This window comes from Anabas testudineus, chromosome 22, assembly GCF_900324465.2.
Source record: "Anabas testudineus chromosome 22, fAnaTes1.2, whole genome shotgun sequence".
NCBI lineage: Eukaryota > Metazoa > Chordata > Actinopteri > Anabantiformes > Anabantidae > Anabas > Anabas testudineus.
This window is the reverse complement of record NC_046630.1, coordinates 5108393-5127619: the sequence shown is the minus strand read 5'-3', so window position 1 is coordinate 5127619 and position 19227 is coordinate 5108393. Positions and strand designations below refer to the sequence as shown.

General features: G+C 39.6%; 2 protein-coding genes across 3 annotated transcripts; one reads left to right on the top strand and one right to left on the bottom strand.

The window, feature by feature from the left end:
- Positions 1-111: 111 nt before the first annotated feature.
- LOC113148015 (zinc transporter 2-like) lies at positions 112-5117 on the top strand. The gene is made up of 8 exons (XM_026339462.1): positions 112-257; positions 395-597; positions 1185-1331; positions 1855-2008; positions 2110-2320; positions 2833-2938; positions 3020-3154; positions 3557-5117. The coding sequence occupies exons 1-8, from the start codon at positions 193-195 to the stop codon at positions 3676-3678; spliced, it is 1143 nt and encodes a 380-aa protein (XP_026195247.1). The 5' UTR covers positions 112-192; the 3' UTR covers positions 3679-5117.
- On the bottom strand, positions 4852-19097 carry coq8ab (coenzyme Q8A, genome duplicate b). Of its 2 annotated transcripts, none has more exons than XM_026339426.1 (15): positions 18717-19097; positions 15436-15613; positions 14130-14441; positions 13961-14027; positions 12279-12353; positions 11753-11878; positions 10300-10385; positions 10078-10218; positions 9913-9994; positions 9670-9763; positions 7810-7951; positions 6708-6815; positions 6537-6602; positions 6157-6243; positions 4852-5581 (listed from the first exon to the last, which is right to left on the bottom strand). In XM_026339426.1, the coding sequence occupies exons 2-15, from the start codon at positions 15568-15570 to the stop codon at positions 5288-5290; spliced, it is 1815 nt and encodes a 604-aa protein (XP_026195211.1). In that variant the 5' UTR covers positions 15571-15613; positions 18717-19097; the 3' UTR covers positions 4852-5287. The 2 variants fall into 2 exon arrangements, with proteins under 2 accessions (XP_026195211.1, XP_026195210.1); XM_026339425.1 differs by having other exon boundaries at positions 15436-15589; positions 18717-19094.
- Positions 19098-19227: the final 130 nt, after the last annotated feature.

Below are 19227 nucleotides of genomic sequence, written 5' to 3'. Positions count from 1 at the left end.
TTCACCTCTAATGGAAATCTCCTAACTTTGTCTTGTAACAGTTTTCTATTAGTGATCAACACTTGTCCTGTCATTGGCTCCTGTTGTGCTCCACCTCTGACAGATAGCACGTGTTAGAGCAGCTGGCAAGTTGTCCAGCTTCACTTGACGCTAGTTAAACATAACATTTGTGAAGTGTAGCCACCTGAGGATATGGAGTTATCAACGGATTCTGAGAAGCAACATCTGATTGAGACACATTTGGAGCCACTTAGATGGTATGTCATAAGTTTACTCCCATAAATCCTCAAATTCAGCACAGATGTTTATTTTTTAATTACAGATAAACTAGTTTACCTTAAAAATGTGGTAAAAAAAAAAAAAAAACTGCTCACAGTTGTGCGCTCTCTCTCAGGATGAATTCTTCAGAAGACCAAGGCTCCAACTCAGAGTTCAGCGACGATGCCTCCGGTGTGGACGGTCTGTGGCAGAGTGAGCGTCTCTGCCAGGAGATCAACACCATGTCAGAGGTTGAATGGGACACAAGACGTTTGGCCAGAAGAAAGCTTTTCACTGCCTGCGCTGTGAGCCTCTTGTTCATGATCGGAGAGGTGATTGGTGAGGCAATTATTTACGTTACTGCACCTGCATCATAAACACCAGCCTAGAAACCTACCTGCAGAGAGATGGGAACACACAGACAGTGATGCAGCTTAGATTTTATCCAATAAGCTTGTGATAAGACACAATGAGTAAATGTAGATTGATAAGTTGATAAGAGAGGATCACCTAACTCTGAACAGTAAACACTTTACAGTACGTCTTTGTAAAGACTGAGAAGCTTTTTGCATGTACAGTTCTGTACAGCACATCATTCTTCAACACGGGCTAATATAGCCCTGCAAATTTAAAAACATTAAGTTTTCCTGCGCTGTGTGCGGGTTTTAACACTTTGTGCTCTGTGTAAATGTAAAAAATTTAATTTGGAGTTGAAATTGAACTGTAAAGTTTAAATTACAAAGAGCTTAATGTTTAAAGGAAGTGTCTGGGATGAACGTGGCACCCCCTCGTTGTTTGCATAGAGCTATACAAACCTGCTTTACCTTTGTTTTTAATGTTTTCTTTAGTTTGCTTGTGCAGAATCTGTCTGGTTCATAATCCTGTTCTTTCATATGACCTTACCTTCTTTCTCTGACGGTTTACAGGTGGATACGCAGCTCACAGTCTGGCCATCATGACAGACGCAGCTCATCTGCTCACTGATTTTGGGAGCATCGTGATCAGCATTTTCTCTCTGTGGATGTCAACAAGGCCTCAAACACACACCATGACCTTTGGATGGCATCGAGCAGGTGAGGTCAAAATAAATTGTAAAAAAACCTTAACTTTACTTAACTTTATACTCTATATAATCATAAATAGTCCCACCAGAATATGATTGCAGTGTGGAGAAGGGTTAAAGACTGCTTTGCATTAGATATATATATAATGCGTGAACCCTTAGATGAGTAAAATAGAACTTAAACTAATCTTAAAAGAGACTCACATTTTAGTATGGAGTCCAAAAACATTAACGGTGTTAGCAGGTTTATTTCTGATCAACTTTCTCATCTAACTTATGTCAAGAAAGCAAATATGTTTTTTTTTTTTTTGATATTGTATGCTCCCTTAAAGACAGAAAAAAAATCTACCTCCAGTTCAATAAATACTGATTTTAAGATTCTTTTCCTCATGATTTACATTTCTGCTCTGAACTGAACTACATATTGAGCTTTTTGATAAATGTATTATAATTATATTATTTGTACTGTTACTTTGTATAAATTCTTTAATTATAAAAGTCCTGTTTTGACTCTCAGTTGTTGTGTTGAACAGAGATTCTGGGCGTGTTGCTGTCCGTTGTGTCCATCTGGGTTGTGACAGCAGTGCTGGTCGTTTCGGCCGTACAGAGGATTACTGATGGAGGCTACGACATCGACAGTCAGATCATGATAATAACCTCGGCCTGTGCTGTGGGGGTCAATGTCCTGTGAGTAGGCTGAGCTCACTCTCTGGGTTGGTTCTATTTAGTCAGTCAGCAGCGACCATACATGCCTCTAGAAATCAGTTTGATTCCTTTGTTTTGTTTAGGATGGTCCTGATCCTGCATCAGTCTGGTGCCTCACACGGCCACAGTCACAGGTTTCCCCCCGGCCGGCTGCAGAAGGAGGCAGAGCCTCAGAGTCACGGCCGCACTCATGGGCACGGCAACGCCAGCGTGAAGGCAGCTTTCATTCACGTGCTGGGAGATCTGGTGCAGAGTGTCGGGGTCCTGCTGGCTGCCACCATCATTCACTTCTGGGTCAGTACCAGCATCAAGCTGTAAGAGATATGAGGCTCCAAGACTAAACTTTAACACACAACAAAAAGCTGTGATTCAGAACTGATCAGCGTGGATCTGAACAGACCTTAACTGTCTTTCTTCACAAACACGCTTGTTTGACATGGAATGCTTTTCTTTATAAAGAAGTTTTCTGCAGCCTGAACCATTTTCTCCCTACAGTGCCACTCAGATTACACGTCACCCACAGATTATTATTATTAACATTTACTTATTTAACTTGTGACTGCTAAACAAGCGCTTCTTGTGAAGTCTGAAATGAAAGAAAGATTTGTTGATAAGAAAAACTATACAATAATACCAGTGTTGGTTATAAAACATAAAGCTTCTGTAAAGACTTCAAACTTCCTAAAACTAGCTGCAAATGTAAGTCACAGGTGTGCTGGATGTCAGACTTAGTTTGGGGAAGTCTGATGCAGATTCACTTCTGTGTTTTATTATCAGCTTTGATCACATTTCTGTATCTCTCGCAGCCTGAATATAAAGTAGCAGATCCAATTTGCACGTTCCTGTTCTCTGTTCTTGTGCTTTGGACGACACTTCCAGTCACAAGGGATGTTTTCAGGATACTGATGGAAGGTAAACACACTGTTCATTTTGGTGACATCACGTCCTTGTGTAACGTTTACATGCTACAGTGTCGTCTTTGTTTTTCTGCAGGCACTCCTCAGGACGTTAACTTCAGCGCTGTGAGAGAGCTGCTGCTGTCAGTTAGAGGAGTCGTGGCCGTTCACAGTTTGCACATGTGGAGCCTCAACATGACTCGTCGTTTACTTTCCGCCCATGTGGTGACAGGTAAAGGTTTAAGTCAATACTGGTAATCTCTACTGGAACCAGTCAGTGGAGAGGATGAAGTGCACACACAGCAGGAAATAAGTTCCGTAGATATTGAAGCTTAATGCTTTTTGTTTACTTCATCACAAGACACAAAGAGCGAGATAACAAACAAAGCCTTTGTGTTTTGTGCAGAGACAAAATGTTTTCTCTCATCCACGGGTGTCACATGGTGATAAAAGAAAAATTCCAGCAGATGACAGATAAGAGCTGCAGCAGAGTAGAAATGCAGGATGTAGCGTACAGATACTTTATTCACAGGTGGCTGTGTTCCATCTTAGATTTATGTTGTGACAGGCTGTATGTCAAAGCTCAGCAGTAAAATGCTGAATGACCATTAAATTAAAATATCTGTCTCCTCAGAGGAAGTTTGTGACTCGCAGATCGTCCTCACGAAGGCAACTCAGCTCCTGCGTTCAGAGTTTGGTTTCTCCAGCATCACGATCCAAGTGGAGAAATACAGGACTGACAGGACGTTAACATGACCGAGGACAGATTGGTGATTTAAAAAAAAGGTCAGGAGGGTTCCTGAAGTACTGGTTGTTCCTGCTTAACAGCCTGCTTCTCCCTGACTGACCGCACAATGGTGCAATCACTTTTTAAATTCAGTTTCAAGAGTTTGACACTGTTTACATCAAACAGTTGGCTTGTTTTGTGAGCAGGTAACTACTGGTTGGTTCCTTCACTGTGTTGCATTTACAGATTGCTCCTCTACGTCTAATCCATGTTTTGTTTGCTAGAATACAGCTCCTCATTTTGATTTGCACCGATCAGCCATGACATTGACACCACCTGATGAATCTAATGTTGTGGCTAAAGGGTTTAGAGTTATAAGAGAACCTGTGATGAGATGTAACACTTGTCATGTTCGCAGCTTTATTCATCAAGGCTACAACATGCAGCTTTTGATAAAGACACCAGAGCTAGGATAAGACTCAACGTCAGCCCACTCTACTCCACCCAGCCCTTCAGGAACTAGTCACTATAAAGTTATGTGAAACAATACCAAATCTGAAAATTGACAATAAAAAGACAAATGATCTAAACCAAACTTTTTTTGTTGTTTTAGCCACAGGAACATCTGACCCCTTAGTGTGAACGCCTGATAAATGATTGACAGCCCTGAGCTCTCTGGCCTTCTCCCCTTGTTTGGAAATAGCCCTGAGCTGCTGCCTGGTTGTTGAGTGTTCAGTCAGTCTGGTCTGCTAGCTGCTTTCACACATGCACCAACACCATGAACATGTCCAGACTTTACCTGGATGAGCTGCATGTGAGACTGCAAACGTTCAAGTTATTCAGCTGGGGGATTACCTGGACTTTATCTTGTGAGGCCACTTGTACAAATTCTGTGTAATGTCCGAGCGAGCTCATGTGTGAACACAGCAGATAATAGTCTGAAGTATTTACAGCGAGTGAGGGGGCGTATCCTTTCAGCTAATCCACTCAGACAGAAAGATTAGTAGTTAAAAACTTTACCAACGGGTAAAAATGCCCATTTCTCCATTTCTAATGTGACATTTATCCTAAATTGCTGTGATATACAAATTACGACTATCCGAAGAACCTCCACTGGTATAAGTCTAGGATGAAGGATATATTTTACATTTCAGTTGAGGTCAACTGTTTGTAGCTTTAATTATCTGCATTATCAGAATTTGCTAATTCAGTTTCAATTTATTTCAAATGAAAATCCTGGTTAGAACAGTGCCTGAAGCCATAGAGTCACATAATTATTGGGCTGTACAGTGCGCACATCATATTCCTTTAAACCAGTAGAAATATTACATGAGTTAAACATTATGTCTGATATACAGTTTGTCTGGATTGAAATCCTGGTCAAGATGAGAAATGGAATATGAAGCAGACGTAAGAAATTGTTCTCAGAGAAGACGTTAATCTTCATGGATTTCATGTATTGAAAGACTAAAGTAAAAAAACAGAAATCAAACACAAAACTAAGTAACATCTAGACATTATCTGGACCGAAGTTACCTTCACATGTACGAATGTGTGAGTTCAATTGTTCAACATACCAAAAACACAACAAACCCCTGGTTTGAACATGCTTTGTGGAGAAAAAAAAACGGCCTTCAGCTAGAGGGTTGGCTTGGGGCGTCCGTCTTTCCAGTAGTTGTTGTAGGCCTCCTGGAACATCTTCTTGCAGGCTATTTTAGCTTTGAGTTTGGAGCAGATGAGGAAGGAGCCACCCATCTTTCTGTGGAGTGAGTATGTTTCCTCGGGAGGCGGCGTCAGTCGCTCCCTCAGCATCACGGGGATGAGTTTGTGGATGCGCTCGGTGGTGCTTTGACATCCAAAGTCAAAGGGCTCCTCAGAGGAGAAGGCCTCGCCGAGTATCATTACTGCATCCACGTGGGCATTCTCCATCGCCTTATAAAAAAAAAAACATCAAGAGTGAACAGAACTGATATTTACTAAACTTACTAATATTGATACGACTCTCATTTGAACCTACAGCTAGAAGATGTTAACTGCAAATACGGAAAAAGGAAACTCGCAGCTAGTCTGTCCAAAGGTAACAAAATCCCTTTATCAGCACCTCTCAAGTTTTCTATGGAATATTATACAAGGTACAGAAATAATTATTATGAATTAGTGCTGGTCAGATTTCATTTGCAGAGCCTTGGAGCCTTGGGTATTAGGTTCCTGACCTAATACCCAAGTCTTAAGTTAGTCTGTCAGCGTAGTCATTTCTCCAGGTCACCAGTAGAGGTCAATAAAAGGTCAATGAAAACATTTGAGATTAAATCACTAAACTTTTTACAATTTGACACAAATATTTGGCAGCATATCTGCCCACAGTAAAGTGTAGAGAGTCTGATCTGCAGGACGTTTTACAGATTAACTTCTCCTCTGGAGACACTTTCAGATGTAGAGGAGGAATTAACCTGAATTGTATTCACAGTGGCAGCTATCACATGCTACACAAGTTTAATGTTTGTTACCTTTGATTCGTATCCTGTGAGAAACTTCATGTCTCTGGATTTGTGCAGGACGCCTTCTCTGTCTTGATCTGCAGCTGCCTTAATAATCTGATGAGAGAAATACATGTTAAATGAAAGATGCTACTGATTTAAGTTATTTTACATCTTACTGTGACATTTTATTGATTTTGATGCCAAAATATTCCAAATAAACGTTTTTTCTGTAATAATCAAATTATATTTCATGTCTCATACAAAGTTAGTTATTAACTCATTGTCTATAAACGTGTATTAAACATTTCTAATTTTAATGAGAGTGTCTGCTTTGGTGTAATTCTGTATATATCTGTGAATGCAGTAATGAAAAATGTCAAACTGTAAATGTTTCTACAGTTTCTCACCTCTATGTACGTATCTGTGAAGTTTTTATCGAAGCCTCTTGTAGCTCCAAAGTCCAGCAGTGCAACCTGAAAACATAAAAACAGAACATACACACTGTGAGTCAGGAAAGAAGTGGAAATCTCTAATGTATGAATTGTTTTGTGTCTTTAAAGTGACTGAGGTAAACTGACCCTGTGAGTTTGTGGATCAAAGAAGAAGTTGGACCAGTTTGGATCAGTCTGCATGTACCTGAACTCAAAAAGCTCCCTCAGGCATAAAATCAAGATTTGATCACAAATCTAGGAAATCAAAAAAGGAAAACAACAAAATGATTGAGATAAAGTGAAGGTTGTGTGTAATGACACACTTGGAGAACATCAATCACTGTAGCACAGAGAAAGATTAAATTTACAACTAAAGGTTACAACAGTCGACAATTAGTAGGAAGTGTTCCGGCCCTTGCTTTGAATGAATCAGCACACATGCGACCACAGGACATCACTAGTCTCTCACACTGCTCTGGACTGATTTTGGTTTTTACCCGTTTGGCTGTGTGACAGGTCACATTGTCCAGCATGAAAATTGTTGGCTGATTGGTTGACGAATGCAGGGAAGGAACTACGTGTTGTCGAAGAAGGTTCTGATAAACATTTGCATTCACGACAAACATAATGTTTCCCATCAGACCCAAATAAATTAAAACTTGCTTTCATAACTAAAGTGAACTTTGGACCTTTTCTCCTCTGTTCACACATCATGCTCCTCAGCAAAGGTTGTTACAGAATTTTGATTCTTTCTGCTAATGAGAGGTTTGGTCACTGCAGAGTGGGCTTTAAATCCAAATGCTCTTAAATGTTGAGATACTGTATGACAAGAAAGATCCTTATCCTGCTCAGCACTGAAATGGAGAGAAATTCCAGCTGCAGTGTTGAGCCAATTGTCTCCATATCATCCTGTCCTCTCTTGCATTAGTCTTTCTAAAGTGAGAGTCTTTTTCTAAAAGTGTTTAAATATCTCATTTTTGTTTTTTTATACTGTGCTTCAGAATATATGTAACTACTGAACTATGCTTAAATTAAATTAGGACTAAGCAGTGACTTTGATACTATGGAAATTGTAGGTTGTTCTCCAATTTTGATCTCAAGTGTAAATTTGAAACATGATGTGCTGACTCGTCTCTGCATTTAGCACATCACCTTGAACGTGTATGCAGCATCTTGGCAGTATGAAGGTGTAAACTGTACAGTAAGCAGAGTAGAGTTCAGGGCGTGATCTGAGGCTCTGAGGACATACCTCATTCCTGAGTTCCTGAGGGAGATCAGTGGCCTGGTCAAGAGGAAACCCAGGCACCAGCGTTGTGGTGAGAACGTGAGGGCTGCTCAGCTCATCGATCACATCAGGCACATAGAAGAATGGGTGATCCTTCAGCAGCTCTCTGCAACACAAAGTTTAAAAGGTCAACCCCAAGAAATCCATGATTAAATGTCAACAACAGGATGTACAGGATCAACAGTGTCAACATTACTTTGATTGGACTCTGTAGCTTTTTTGCAGCATTTTTTCCCACTCTTATTTCAAAAGCCATCAGGAACAAAGTTGATCTACTAAAAGGAGTGCCCACGAAAATGAGCAAATTTCAAATTAGTCTTAAACCTGCAATAATTAATGTTACAGCCACTTCATCGCTGTGGAACCAAGAATAAAACCCTAAGACTTATCATATCTTAGGCTGATAATGTCAAACTTGTTACCAAACAGCTGCTTACTGGAAAATTAAAATCCAATATTCACTCTTGTATTATCTCTGTTTTGGTTTCCTCAGGAAATATCTGGTTGTTAATTTGCTAAATGGTGCACTATGTCCACCAGCTACTTGTTAACTGTGTCTGTCTCCAGGTAGATTACAGTATGTTTATCTCAGCTTTTTGTGCTGAAATCAATCACCTGCCTGTAAATGAAACATAAACAGAATCAATGTCTGTAGAAGCAACAGGAAGTACAAAGTAAAAAAATTATTCTCAATAAATTACATGCTTGACATTATATACTAAATACTTTTGGAGACTGTCAAAAAGACACGCCTTGACTTTGTTGATGTCAATATCAGAATTTCTCACAGTGATGATGCTACAACTAAAGTTTTTACTCAAGCTCAGTATGGTGAAATCTTGCCAGGAAATAATCCTTGGACACAAAGGCAGGTCAATGTTTCTATGTTTTAAACAACAGCAGCAGAGTGCTTGAAGTAAACATAAGAAAATACTTTGTAGTAAGCGTGACCAATGGCGACCAGCATGACTGAACAGGCAACAAAAATAGTGGCACCTCCAAAAACACAAACATACATTTAACAGAAAATCCCAGACTGTTCTGTTTGATTCAAAACTATACTGGGAAAAAACACTTTTTTGAAACTCAACATTACCTCAGAAACGCTGACAGTGACCTGCAGCAGTGACTCCCAACCATAAGGTACTTTTACAGCTACCACAAAGTACAGGGAAACTCAACTAATTACCACCTTAACTAACTGAAAAAAGAATTTACTGAAGTTCCTGTGGACAAAAATAAATCCCATGTTGTTAAATGATTATAGGTCTGTAGTATTAACCGACTGGTGATGAGATCGTTACCAGAAATTGATTAAAAAGCACTCGTTAAACACTACAGAACCCCATTTGTCTATAGAACTAATAAGGGAGTGCAGAAAAAACTAACTGCCCTTTGAACTAAAAAACTGAAATTGTCTTTTTAGTTGTGGTTGTTAAATCTTTAACCACTTTTGCAAAGATTAAAAAAAAAAAACAATAAAATAAAATAGAGAGCTAAAACTAATGAACCAGTGAAACTATTAGCAAAATTAATGAGTAAACAGTTGAAACTGCTAGCTAACGCAAGAAATAAAGAGCTAGAGAAAAACAAACATTGGTTAATTAAAGTAAATACATTTTAAGTATTGAATAAACTATTAACACTTTGCCTCAGGCCTCTAAATTAGACTGTAAGAAATTATTTGATTGAGTTACTCACAGTGTATGGACATGCAACTTATGACACATGGCTCAGTGTAGTGCAGGTTCTATTTAAGGTGTAAAATGTACAGTATCTCAGTATGCACATATGAGCACATATGAGCACATACAAAAAGCTTACTGGAATTTTTTGGCACATTTCGCCTCCCTTATGTAATCACACTCAAGCGCCAGCTCCCGACTCATGACCTCGATGAGGTGCTCAGGAAACAGACCTGTAAAGAGGGAAAGTGTCAGAAATGTTGAAAACCATGACGTTCACGCTGCTGCTGTAAGTTAGTATATATTGACAATACCAGAGGTTTCAAGCATCAGACAATTGCAGCTGTTATCACTGAAGCGATAAAACCTCCAACAATGTTACCTTCAGGCAGCGCGTTGCTTAAGCTCAGAGCAGTCATGATATTGTTGACGTCACTGTCGATGCTCTTTGCAACTCCAGGGTACTGAAAGAAAAGACGTTTCAAAATCCACTGCATTCTCTCACATTTGTGTTGGTATTTTATCTCAGAGCAAACACTGCTCTTACCTGAATCTTCATGGCTACTTCTCTGCCGTCTTTCAACCTCGCTAAATGCACCTGACCGATAGACGCGGCTGCAAACGGCTTCTCCTCAAAGTACTCCAGGTTGTCCCTCCAGTTGGGGCCGAGGTCACTGCTGATGGCTTTCTGCAGAGACACAAGTACAGATTCATGTACAAACTCGGTTTACAGAATTTGTGTTGTTCACTACAGCTCATAATCTTTTACCATCATCTGTTTGGTGGGCATGAAGTCTGCACTCTGTCGAACACGCTCGAAGATTTTGGCCAACTGAGGGTTGATAAAAGCATCATCTGAGAGAGAAGAGGGAGCCAACAGGATATTAATGTGCATGTATTCAAAGAAAAGGACACTATAGAAGCCACAGAGCTGAAGATCTGTTCTTCCGAACAATAAATCCACAGAGGTCGACCTCATGCAGTGTCCTTCACACAGTTTGATCAGTCACTGAAACTGCAATTTCTACAAATAATCTTTGTGCCAAGCCAGGGGCATGTACCCGTCTGTTTTTCAATGTAAGGTTGTGTAAATAGTGAATTGTGGGTGGAATCATTCTTTGACAACGGCCAACTTCTGTGTTTTAACTTACATTCAGTAGCTACTGATGCTCTTTTATGTTCCATCACTAACAATCTAAAAGCTATGGGGTTCATGCACTTGGCCTTGATTGGAAATCACAGGTGTACTGACTTGTTTGTTTTATTTCTACATTAGAATAAATATTCCACACTTAAACACAATGCACTTATTGTAAGATGAGACAATTCTGAATCATTTAACATTTAGCGACATTACACAGCGGACTCAGTTTTGTTGTATGCTATAATAATGGAATACTACATTAATGTAGTGCGGTTGACAAAACAATCACAGCTCAAGATCAACATGGTAGCTGATCTGTAGCCTTTAATTACATCACGTGATCACGTCAGCATGGAGTTTGGAAAATTTAGAAACATCATGAGGATGTCGGCTTACAAGCGGAGTTTTAAGTTTAGTGCTGAGCATAGAAAATATTAACATGTAATGTGGATGAGACGTGCTTAAAAGCAGTGAAAGTGAACACAAAGAGTCAAATCTGCAAGTGTTAAGAAATAAAAATAACAAACTGAAAGCTCAAAATGGAGTTATTGTCTTTTGTATCAGCAAGCAACTGTGAAAATGTGTTTATTTTAACCACAAAAGGCTCCAAGAACACCTGCAAAACAATGATTTTAAAAGTCTTCCAGAAAAACAAATGTTAAACTCTATGACCCGATTGTAATGATAATAAATGAGAGGTAAACTGGCTGTACTGTAAGCACTGCTGCTTACAATAGCTCAGCTGGAATGGCACTTATTGTGTTCAGCTGGTCTGAGGGTTATTTTTGGTTATGACATTTCCCTGTTGGTAGAGGGATCTGGTTCGTCTGCCAGTGTCTGAATCAGACACATGATGAGGTGTTGTTGGGAAACTGAAGTACCAGTTTACCGTCTGTGTTTGGTCTCTGATGAAAGCTGAACCTTTATTTGCACACTGATACATGAGGGTTTGTGGTCCAAAACATGATTTAGCAGCGTGTGTGAGGCCCTCATGTCCTTGTATTGTGTCATGTCAGACTGTACCGGATTACTTAAGATTATTTCCTTAATGTAATGAACAGTTTTGTTAATGCCTCACCTTGAATACTGAGCATCTGTCCAAGTTTTAGAGCAGCACCTCGGACTTTGCATAGTGTCCGGACAATTCTTTCTGCATTGGCTTCAGAGAGGAAGGCACTTGAATCCAGTATAGATTTCTTATCACCTGAAAATAAAACCCACACACACACAAATCATTTAGTAAAGGTGCTCCTATAACCCAGCTACTGTTAAAATGTAATAGACCATATTTATGATGGTGGATTTGATTCTGACCAACTCAGATACTTCAGTTCTGCATTATTATGATGGATTTGTTAAATTAGTCTTAGAAAGTTCTGAATCTTTGTTTAAATTCTTTCATTAACACATTCACAATGAAGAATGATTATTTAAAATCTTTAAATATGTTAAATAATCTGAAACAGAAAAAAATAAAAGGCATATTTGAAACTCTGCTTACTAAACTAATAATATGCCAAAGCATCCTTGAATACTTACTGATGTCCTATTATTACCATTACTAACCCTATAACTAACTAATGAAACAAAGATCCTCCTTTTACCACTTTGCCGTTGAGGCCTAAAACTCTTCTTGGCCACTTCAGCGAGCGCCCCGATGCCAAGACCAACCGCCAAACCTGCAAAAATATAAAACAAATGTATACATAATACAGTTTTCATTAACTTTCCTCCAAATATACAGGCACTGTTTGAAAGGTGGCGTTAACAACCTGCCGGGGTTGCCCTTACTGATACTCTACTCTGCATCTGATAAGCAACAACAAAACGGACGTGATAACAGCAATCAGCAACCAGAGGGGGCCTAACTTCCCAAATCAACACAACAACAGAGTCCTTGAGAGGTCAAAGGGTAAAAAAAAGAGTAGGAGAAACAAATGACACTACTGTAAGCGTGCTGCCCTTTGATAAGAAGAGAGCAAATAGATGACAACATGTTTTATATTAGCTAGATTCTCAGGCAGGACTCGAACATGTCCCTGAAATGTTTCTCAGCTAATGATACTCTGTGATTCCAGTAAAGGACTCAACACTCCCCACAATGTAAACCCGGTAGCTGAGGTCATCGATGCAAACCCTTGACACTTGATCCAAAATTACTGTAAAGAAAAATTATAAAACTGTGTTTGTAAAAATAAATTAAAAGAGAAGAAATATGTGTAAAAAATTTTCAGTGTCCTGGTGCATGAACTTCATCACATATTACATAAACTCTGCTGCTCTGGAAGAAGAACCCGTTATTCTAATGTCACTTTCACAACTTGTTTGCACAACTTGTGTTAAAAATAGTACTGAGTCTGTAAAGAAAAGCCAGAGTCCATTTAGGACTATTATAATACCAAATCAGAGCTTTTTATAGCTATACAAGCCCAGTTCATTGAGGAACATTTACAGAGAGGCTGCCTTTTAGTCTTTAAAACTTCAGAGACGTTCATATAAACACATTGAAGAAGATGAAATCTTCAGCATTTTTGCTTAAACAAATTTGATTATTAAAACTGCTGCAGATTCGCTTTCTATTGATCGTCTAATCATGCAAATGTGGTTTTACACTCAACTAGACGAGACCACAATGCAGGATATGCCTGAATAAACCATCAAAGACATGATACAAGAGAGTGAAACAAGAATATTAAAGATACAGGTTTTTAAATGTTTAGAAAACTTTTTTATGTCAGAGAAAAACAAATGTTTTACTTTGCACATACCAGAAATTCAATTTCCAAATAAAACGTTTAGTGTAAATATAATTTGACATCGAGTCCAACGAGCTGGTTCGCATGAGGTTATTGATAAATGCTAAGCTAGCACAACCAAAATGTGTCACAAACTAACATAAACGTAACATAAATGAAGAAATATATGTATTCATACAGAAATTAACAGAAAGTTGTCACTGGGGTTTGAAATTCTTAGAGAGCTTTGTTTTAATCTTGAATGTTCTGCAGAGCAGAGCGCATTTATGGTTTTTCCAACGCAGCTCTGATTCACATTCATACAAGCTCACACCTTCAGAGCAGCTGGCAACTGCCCAGTACTTTAACACGAGCTGCAGCGACCGAGGGTCAAACGCCTTGCTGAAGGGGACGCTGGCCGTGGTTTGAAGCATCAGGAGATTCTTAAACTAAGTTGAGACCTCCGGTAATATTTCTATACTTTTCTTTGGCTGCAGTCTAAAAAGAGCAGGTGTGCTGTGACTAAATACTGTACGAGAAAACAGACCCACCTCCAAAATTCACCAGCCGTCCTATCCGTGTGACGGGCACCTTCCTCTCTCTGGCTTTTTCACTGAGCTGAAGAAAAAGACAACTTTTAATACATGTGCAACAACTACAGCACTTAAATGGTATATATCAATATTATTTAAAAAGAAAAAGAGGCGTTAGAGTAGTTACCACTTGTTTATGTTGCTTGATGTCGGTTTTCTTGGCGCTTCTTGCTTTGTTGATGTCCTCCGACGTCAGCCCGCCCACTGTGGAGTTGTCCTGGTTAAACAGCCTCGTGTGTCCAGAGAACAGCTGATGCGACCAGTCCCTGTGGTACTTCAGTCGCCTGGCGCTGGCTCTTCCGCTGCATGTCCCCTGACCACCATTTACATTTCCAGTCAAACAGGTACTGAAACAAGCTCCCAGAGCTGAAGATCTATGAAACTGCGCCGCCGTGGCTCTGTGGACGCAGACTTCCTGCTGTTTGTGGAACACAGTCTCCTGGATGATAAAACATGAGTCAGCTAAGTTGGTGTTGACACTCATACATTACAAATGCCACAAAAAAAAAAAAAAAAAAAAAAAAGGGGACACTGCTAGAGCTGCGATTCCAGATGCAGAAGTTAATAAGCTGTGTAATCATGCTGAAATGAAACTGGATAAAACATAATCCTCCATATTTAACCACCAACGATCTGTAGTGGTATGTTGCAATGTCCCCGAGGTGTTGTTCATTACCAAATATCACGGCCTTGGACTGCACTAAAGCCTAGTTTTGGTAATTATTAATACAATATAACCTATTGTGTTCTAAAGTGGAGGTACAGCATGCGTCTTAACCCCATATTTGAGAATCTGGAACCAGTAAATGTTCCACATTTTTGTTTAAAAATTACTTGAATGACAAATCAATTATCAAAATTGTTGCTAACTGATTAAATCAATTTATAAACTAACCTAACAGGAGGTTAAATCAAAAACTCTCAACCTAATTTTGGCATTTGCAGCCAAAGTCAAACCCTGATGTGACATATTACACAATATTTTAACATTTTAGGAAAAACCATCAGTAAAACATGTAAATAAAGTACTTTTATAACTTCAGATGCACGTTAGAGTCACATTATCGTTTATTCTGTGGTTTCATAAGATAATTAACATTGTTTGACTCCCAAAAATAAAACATTTTCAATGGTTTATGATTTAAATTAAATGAACCTGATGTGTTTGAAGAGGAAAATCACTATTTAATAGATATGTGCTGGATGTAATGAGGCATCATGATTAGAAAGTGTTTCTTTTGAAGTAAGTAAAAGATGAAAACCTTCAGAGTCGGTAGTTTAACACACACCAGCATCATCTTCCTCATAACCCCTCTCCTTGTTGTTGCAGCGTTGATGAGGTGGAGGTGGCACAAAAGGTTTCTGTGCTACTTGTTTGTGAAACTATCCCACTCTACTGCAGCATGACGGTCAAAACACGGCTGACTGCTCACCATGGCTGATCTGGAGCTGTGATGGAAGTTAACCACCCTCTGGTTCCTGGTGCCGGGCAGGCCACCCGGTGGAGCTCTGCAGGCTGCCTGCTTCACCCACGTCAGGCCCCTCCAGACCACAGCGTCGCTCGTCATGGTGTCGTCCCCTTCAGACCTGCACAGGAATAACACCAGGTCTCTGCAACAGGTTGTAGGTAGTGAAGTTCATCAGTGTGTCTGAACACTCAGTGGCCAGTTTATTAGGAACACCAGGCTCACAAAACAGTGGTTAATAAAGATGTTGAAGACAGATACTTCACTAACGCAGCGTACAGGTGGTGCAACCAATCAAAGGTTGTTATGTTGTTTTAGACACTTCTTCAAAATGTTAAGTTACAGTTGTATCAACACATCTTTGAAACTAATTCACCACAAACTGAGCATTACACCTTTCCCCAGACTCCTGCAGGACTCTAGTTAAACTACAGCAGGACTTTAGTTAAACTACAGCTGGACTTTAGTTAAACTACAGCAGGACTCTAGTTAAACTACAGCAGGACTCTAGTTAAACTACAGCTGGACTCTAGTTAAACTACAGCAGGACTTTAGTTAAACTACAGCTGGTCTTTAGTTAAACTACAGCTGGACTTTAGTTAAACTACAGCTGGTCTTTAGTTAAACTACAGCAGGACTCTAGTTAAACTACAGCAGGACTCTAGTTAAACTACTGCAGGACTCTAGTTAAACTACAGCAGGACTTTAGTTAAACTACAGCTGGACTTTAGTTAAACTACAGCAGGACTCTAGTTAAACTACAGCAGGACTCTAGTTAAACTACTGCAGGACTCTAGTTAAACTACAGCAGGACTTTAGTTAAACTACAGCTGGTCTTTAGTTAAACTACAGCTGGACTTTAGTTAAACTACAGCTGGTCTTTAGTTAAACTACAGCTGGTCTTTAGTTAAACTACAGCTGGTCTTTAGTTAAACTACAGCTGGTCTTTAGTTAAACTACAGCTGGTCTCTAGTTAAACTACAGCTGGTCTCTAGTTAAACTACAGCTGGTCTCTAGTTAAACTACAGCTGGACTCTAGTTAAACTACAGCTGGTCTTTAGTTAAACTACAGCTGGACTTTAGTTAAACTACAGCTGGTCTTTAGTTAAACTACAGCTGGACTTTAGTTAAACTACAGCTGGTCTTTAGTTAAACTACAGCTGGTCTCTAGTTAAACTACAGCTGGTCTCTAGTTAAACTACAGCTGGTCTCTAGTTAAACTACAGCTGGTCTTTAGTTAAACTACAGCTGGTCTTTAGTTAAACTACAGCTGGACTCTAGTTAAACTACAGCTGGTCTTTAGTTAAACTACAGCTGGTCTTTAGTTAAACTACAGCTGGTCTTTAGTTAAACTACAGCTGGACTCTAGTTAAACTACAGCTGGTCTTTAGTTAAACTACAGCTGGTCTTTAGTTAAACTACAGCTGGACTTTAGTTAAACTACAGCTGGTCTTTAGTTAAACTACAGCTGGACTTTAGTTAAACTACAGCTGGACTTTAGTTAAACTACAGCTGGTCTTTAGTTAAACTACAGCTGGTCTTTAGTTAAACTACAGCTGGTCTTTAGTTAAACTACAGCTGGTCTTTAGTTAAACTACAGCTGGACTCTAGTTAAACTACAGCTGGACTCTAGTTAAACTACAGCTGGTCTTTAGTTAAACTACAGCTGGACTTTAGTTAAACTACAGCTGGTCTTTAGTTAAACTACAGCTGGTCTTTAGTTAAACTACAGCTGGTCTTTAGTTAAACTACAGCTGGACTTTAGTTAAACTACAGCTGGACTTTAGTTAAACTACAGCTGGTCTCTAGTTAAACTACAGCTGGTCTTTAGTTAAACTACAGCTGGTCTTTAGTTAAACTACAGCTGGTCTTAGTTAAACTACAGCTGGTCTCTAGTTAAACTACTGCTGGTCTTTAGTTAAACTACAGCTGGACTTTAGTTAAACTACAGCTGGTCTTTAGTTAAACTACAGCTGGTCTTTAGTTAAACTACAGCTGGTCTTTAGTTAAACTACAGCTGGACTTAGTTAAACTACAGCTGGTCTTTAGTTAAACTACAGCTGGTCTCTAGTTAAACTACAGCTGGTCTTTAGTTAAACTACAGCTGGACTTTAGTTAAACTACAGCTGGTCTTTAGTTAAACTACAGCTGGACTTTAGTTAAACTACAGCTGGTCTTTAGTTAAACTACAGCTGGTCTCTAGTTAAACTACTGCTGGTCTTTAGTTAAACTACAGCTGGTCTTTAGTTAAACTACAGCTGGACTTTAGTTAAACTACAGCTGGACTTTAGTTAAACTACAGCTGGTCTTTAGTTAAACTACAGCTGGTCTTTAGTTAAACTACAGCTGGTCTTTAGTTAAACTACAGCTGGTCTTTAGTTAAACTACAGCTGGACTCTAGTTAAACTACAGCTGGACTCTAGTTAAACTACAGCTGGTCTTTAGTTAAACTACAGCTGGACTTTAGTTAAACTACAGCTGGTCTTTAGTTAAACTACAGCTGGTCTTTAGTTAAACTACAGCTGGTCTTTAGTTAAACTACAGCTGGACTTTAGTTAAACTACAGCTGGACTTTAGTTAAACTACAGCTGGTCTTTAGTTAAACTACAGCTGGTCTTTAGTTAAACTACAGCTGGTCTTTAGTTAAAACTACAGCTGGACTTAGTTAAACTACAGCTGGTCTTTAGTTAAACTACAGCTGGTCTTTAGTTAAACTACAGCTGGACTTTAGTTAAACTACAGCTGGTCTTTAGTTAAACTACAGCTGGTCTTTAGTTAAACTACAGCTGGTCTTTAGTTAAACTACAGCTGGTCTTTAGTTAAACTACAGCTGGTCTTTAGTTAAACTACAGCTGGCTTTAGTTAAACTACAGCTGGTCTTTAGTTAAACTACAGCTGGTCTTTAGTTAAACTACAGCTTGGTACTTTTAGCGTTTAAACTACAGCTGGTGCTGGTCTTTAGTTAAACTACAGCTGGTCTTTAGTTAAACTACAGCTGGTCTTTAGTTAAACTACAGCTGGTCTTTAGTTAAACTACAGCTGGTCTCTAGTTAAACTAGTCCTCGCTGCATGTTCCTAATGAACTCCTCTGATCTGATAAACCCACTTTAACGTGTGTGTCTGTGTGATAAACAGCTCGGAGGTTAAAAACATGCAGCACAGAGACGACGTGAAGACTTTAAACCACTTCTCGGAGGATGTGACTCACAGGAACTGCGAAAAGAAGGAAATCTTCCTCCGTTACTCACCGACAGAGGCTTCACGGGACTGATGTGTCTCAGCTCCGTGAACATGCAGCGACCATGGTCCGACTGCGGCTCCGGACGAGGTTCACCTTGATTTCACTTGACCCCGTTTCTTGTAAACACGGCGGCGGGACCCGAGGCGACCGACACGCTGAAGGACATGCAAATGATGCCGGAGGAGACCCCGGGGGAAGTGGGACAAACACGGGCCAATGAGGCGAAGTTAGCGCGGACCATCAACAAAGCTCCGCACTGGTCGGACTGGACGTCAGTAACGGGAGCTGCACGGAGCGTGGCGGCTGACGTGTCCGCTCGGGGCGGTCCCTGAACGGCTCATGCTGCGTTCAAGAGTGTTGCGAAACCCGGAGTTTCCCAATGAAGAAAATATTGTTTCAACACAATTACCTCAATAAAAATGGGCGTAATTTGATTTAACATTATATTGGAAACATTAAGTCATAAATAAGGAGCTGAAATGTGCGTAAAGCTGTAAATAATTTAAATGTAGTCATGA

Bases quoted from the DNA above. Each gene is read 5' to 3' on its own strand.
- coq8ab (XM_026339426.1), bottom strand. From the start codon at position 15,570: ATGACGAGCGACGCTGTGGTCTGGAGGGGCCTGACGTGGGTGAAGCAG. The intron at 14,442-15,435 runs GTGAGCAGTCAG...TTTATCATCCAG, and splicing joins ACAGCTCCAGATCAGCCATG to GAGACTGTGTTCCACAAACA. The intron at 14,028-14,129 runs GTAACTACTCTA...CTTTTTCTTCAG, and splicing joins TCAAGCAACATAAACAAGTG to CTCAGTGAAAAAGCCAGAGA.
- LOC113148015 (XM_026339462.1), top strand. From the start codon at position 193: ATGGAGTTATCAACGGATTCTGAGAAGCAACATCTGATTGAGACACAT. The intron at 258-394 runs GTATGTCATAAG...GCTCTCTCTCAG, and splicing joins CATTTGGAGCCACTTAGATG to GATGAATTCTTCAGAAGACC. The intron at 2,009-2,109 runs GTGAGTAGGCTG...TGTTTTGTTTAG, and splicing joins GCTGTGGGGGTCAATGTCCT to GATGGTCCTGATCCTGCATC.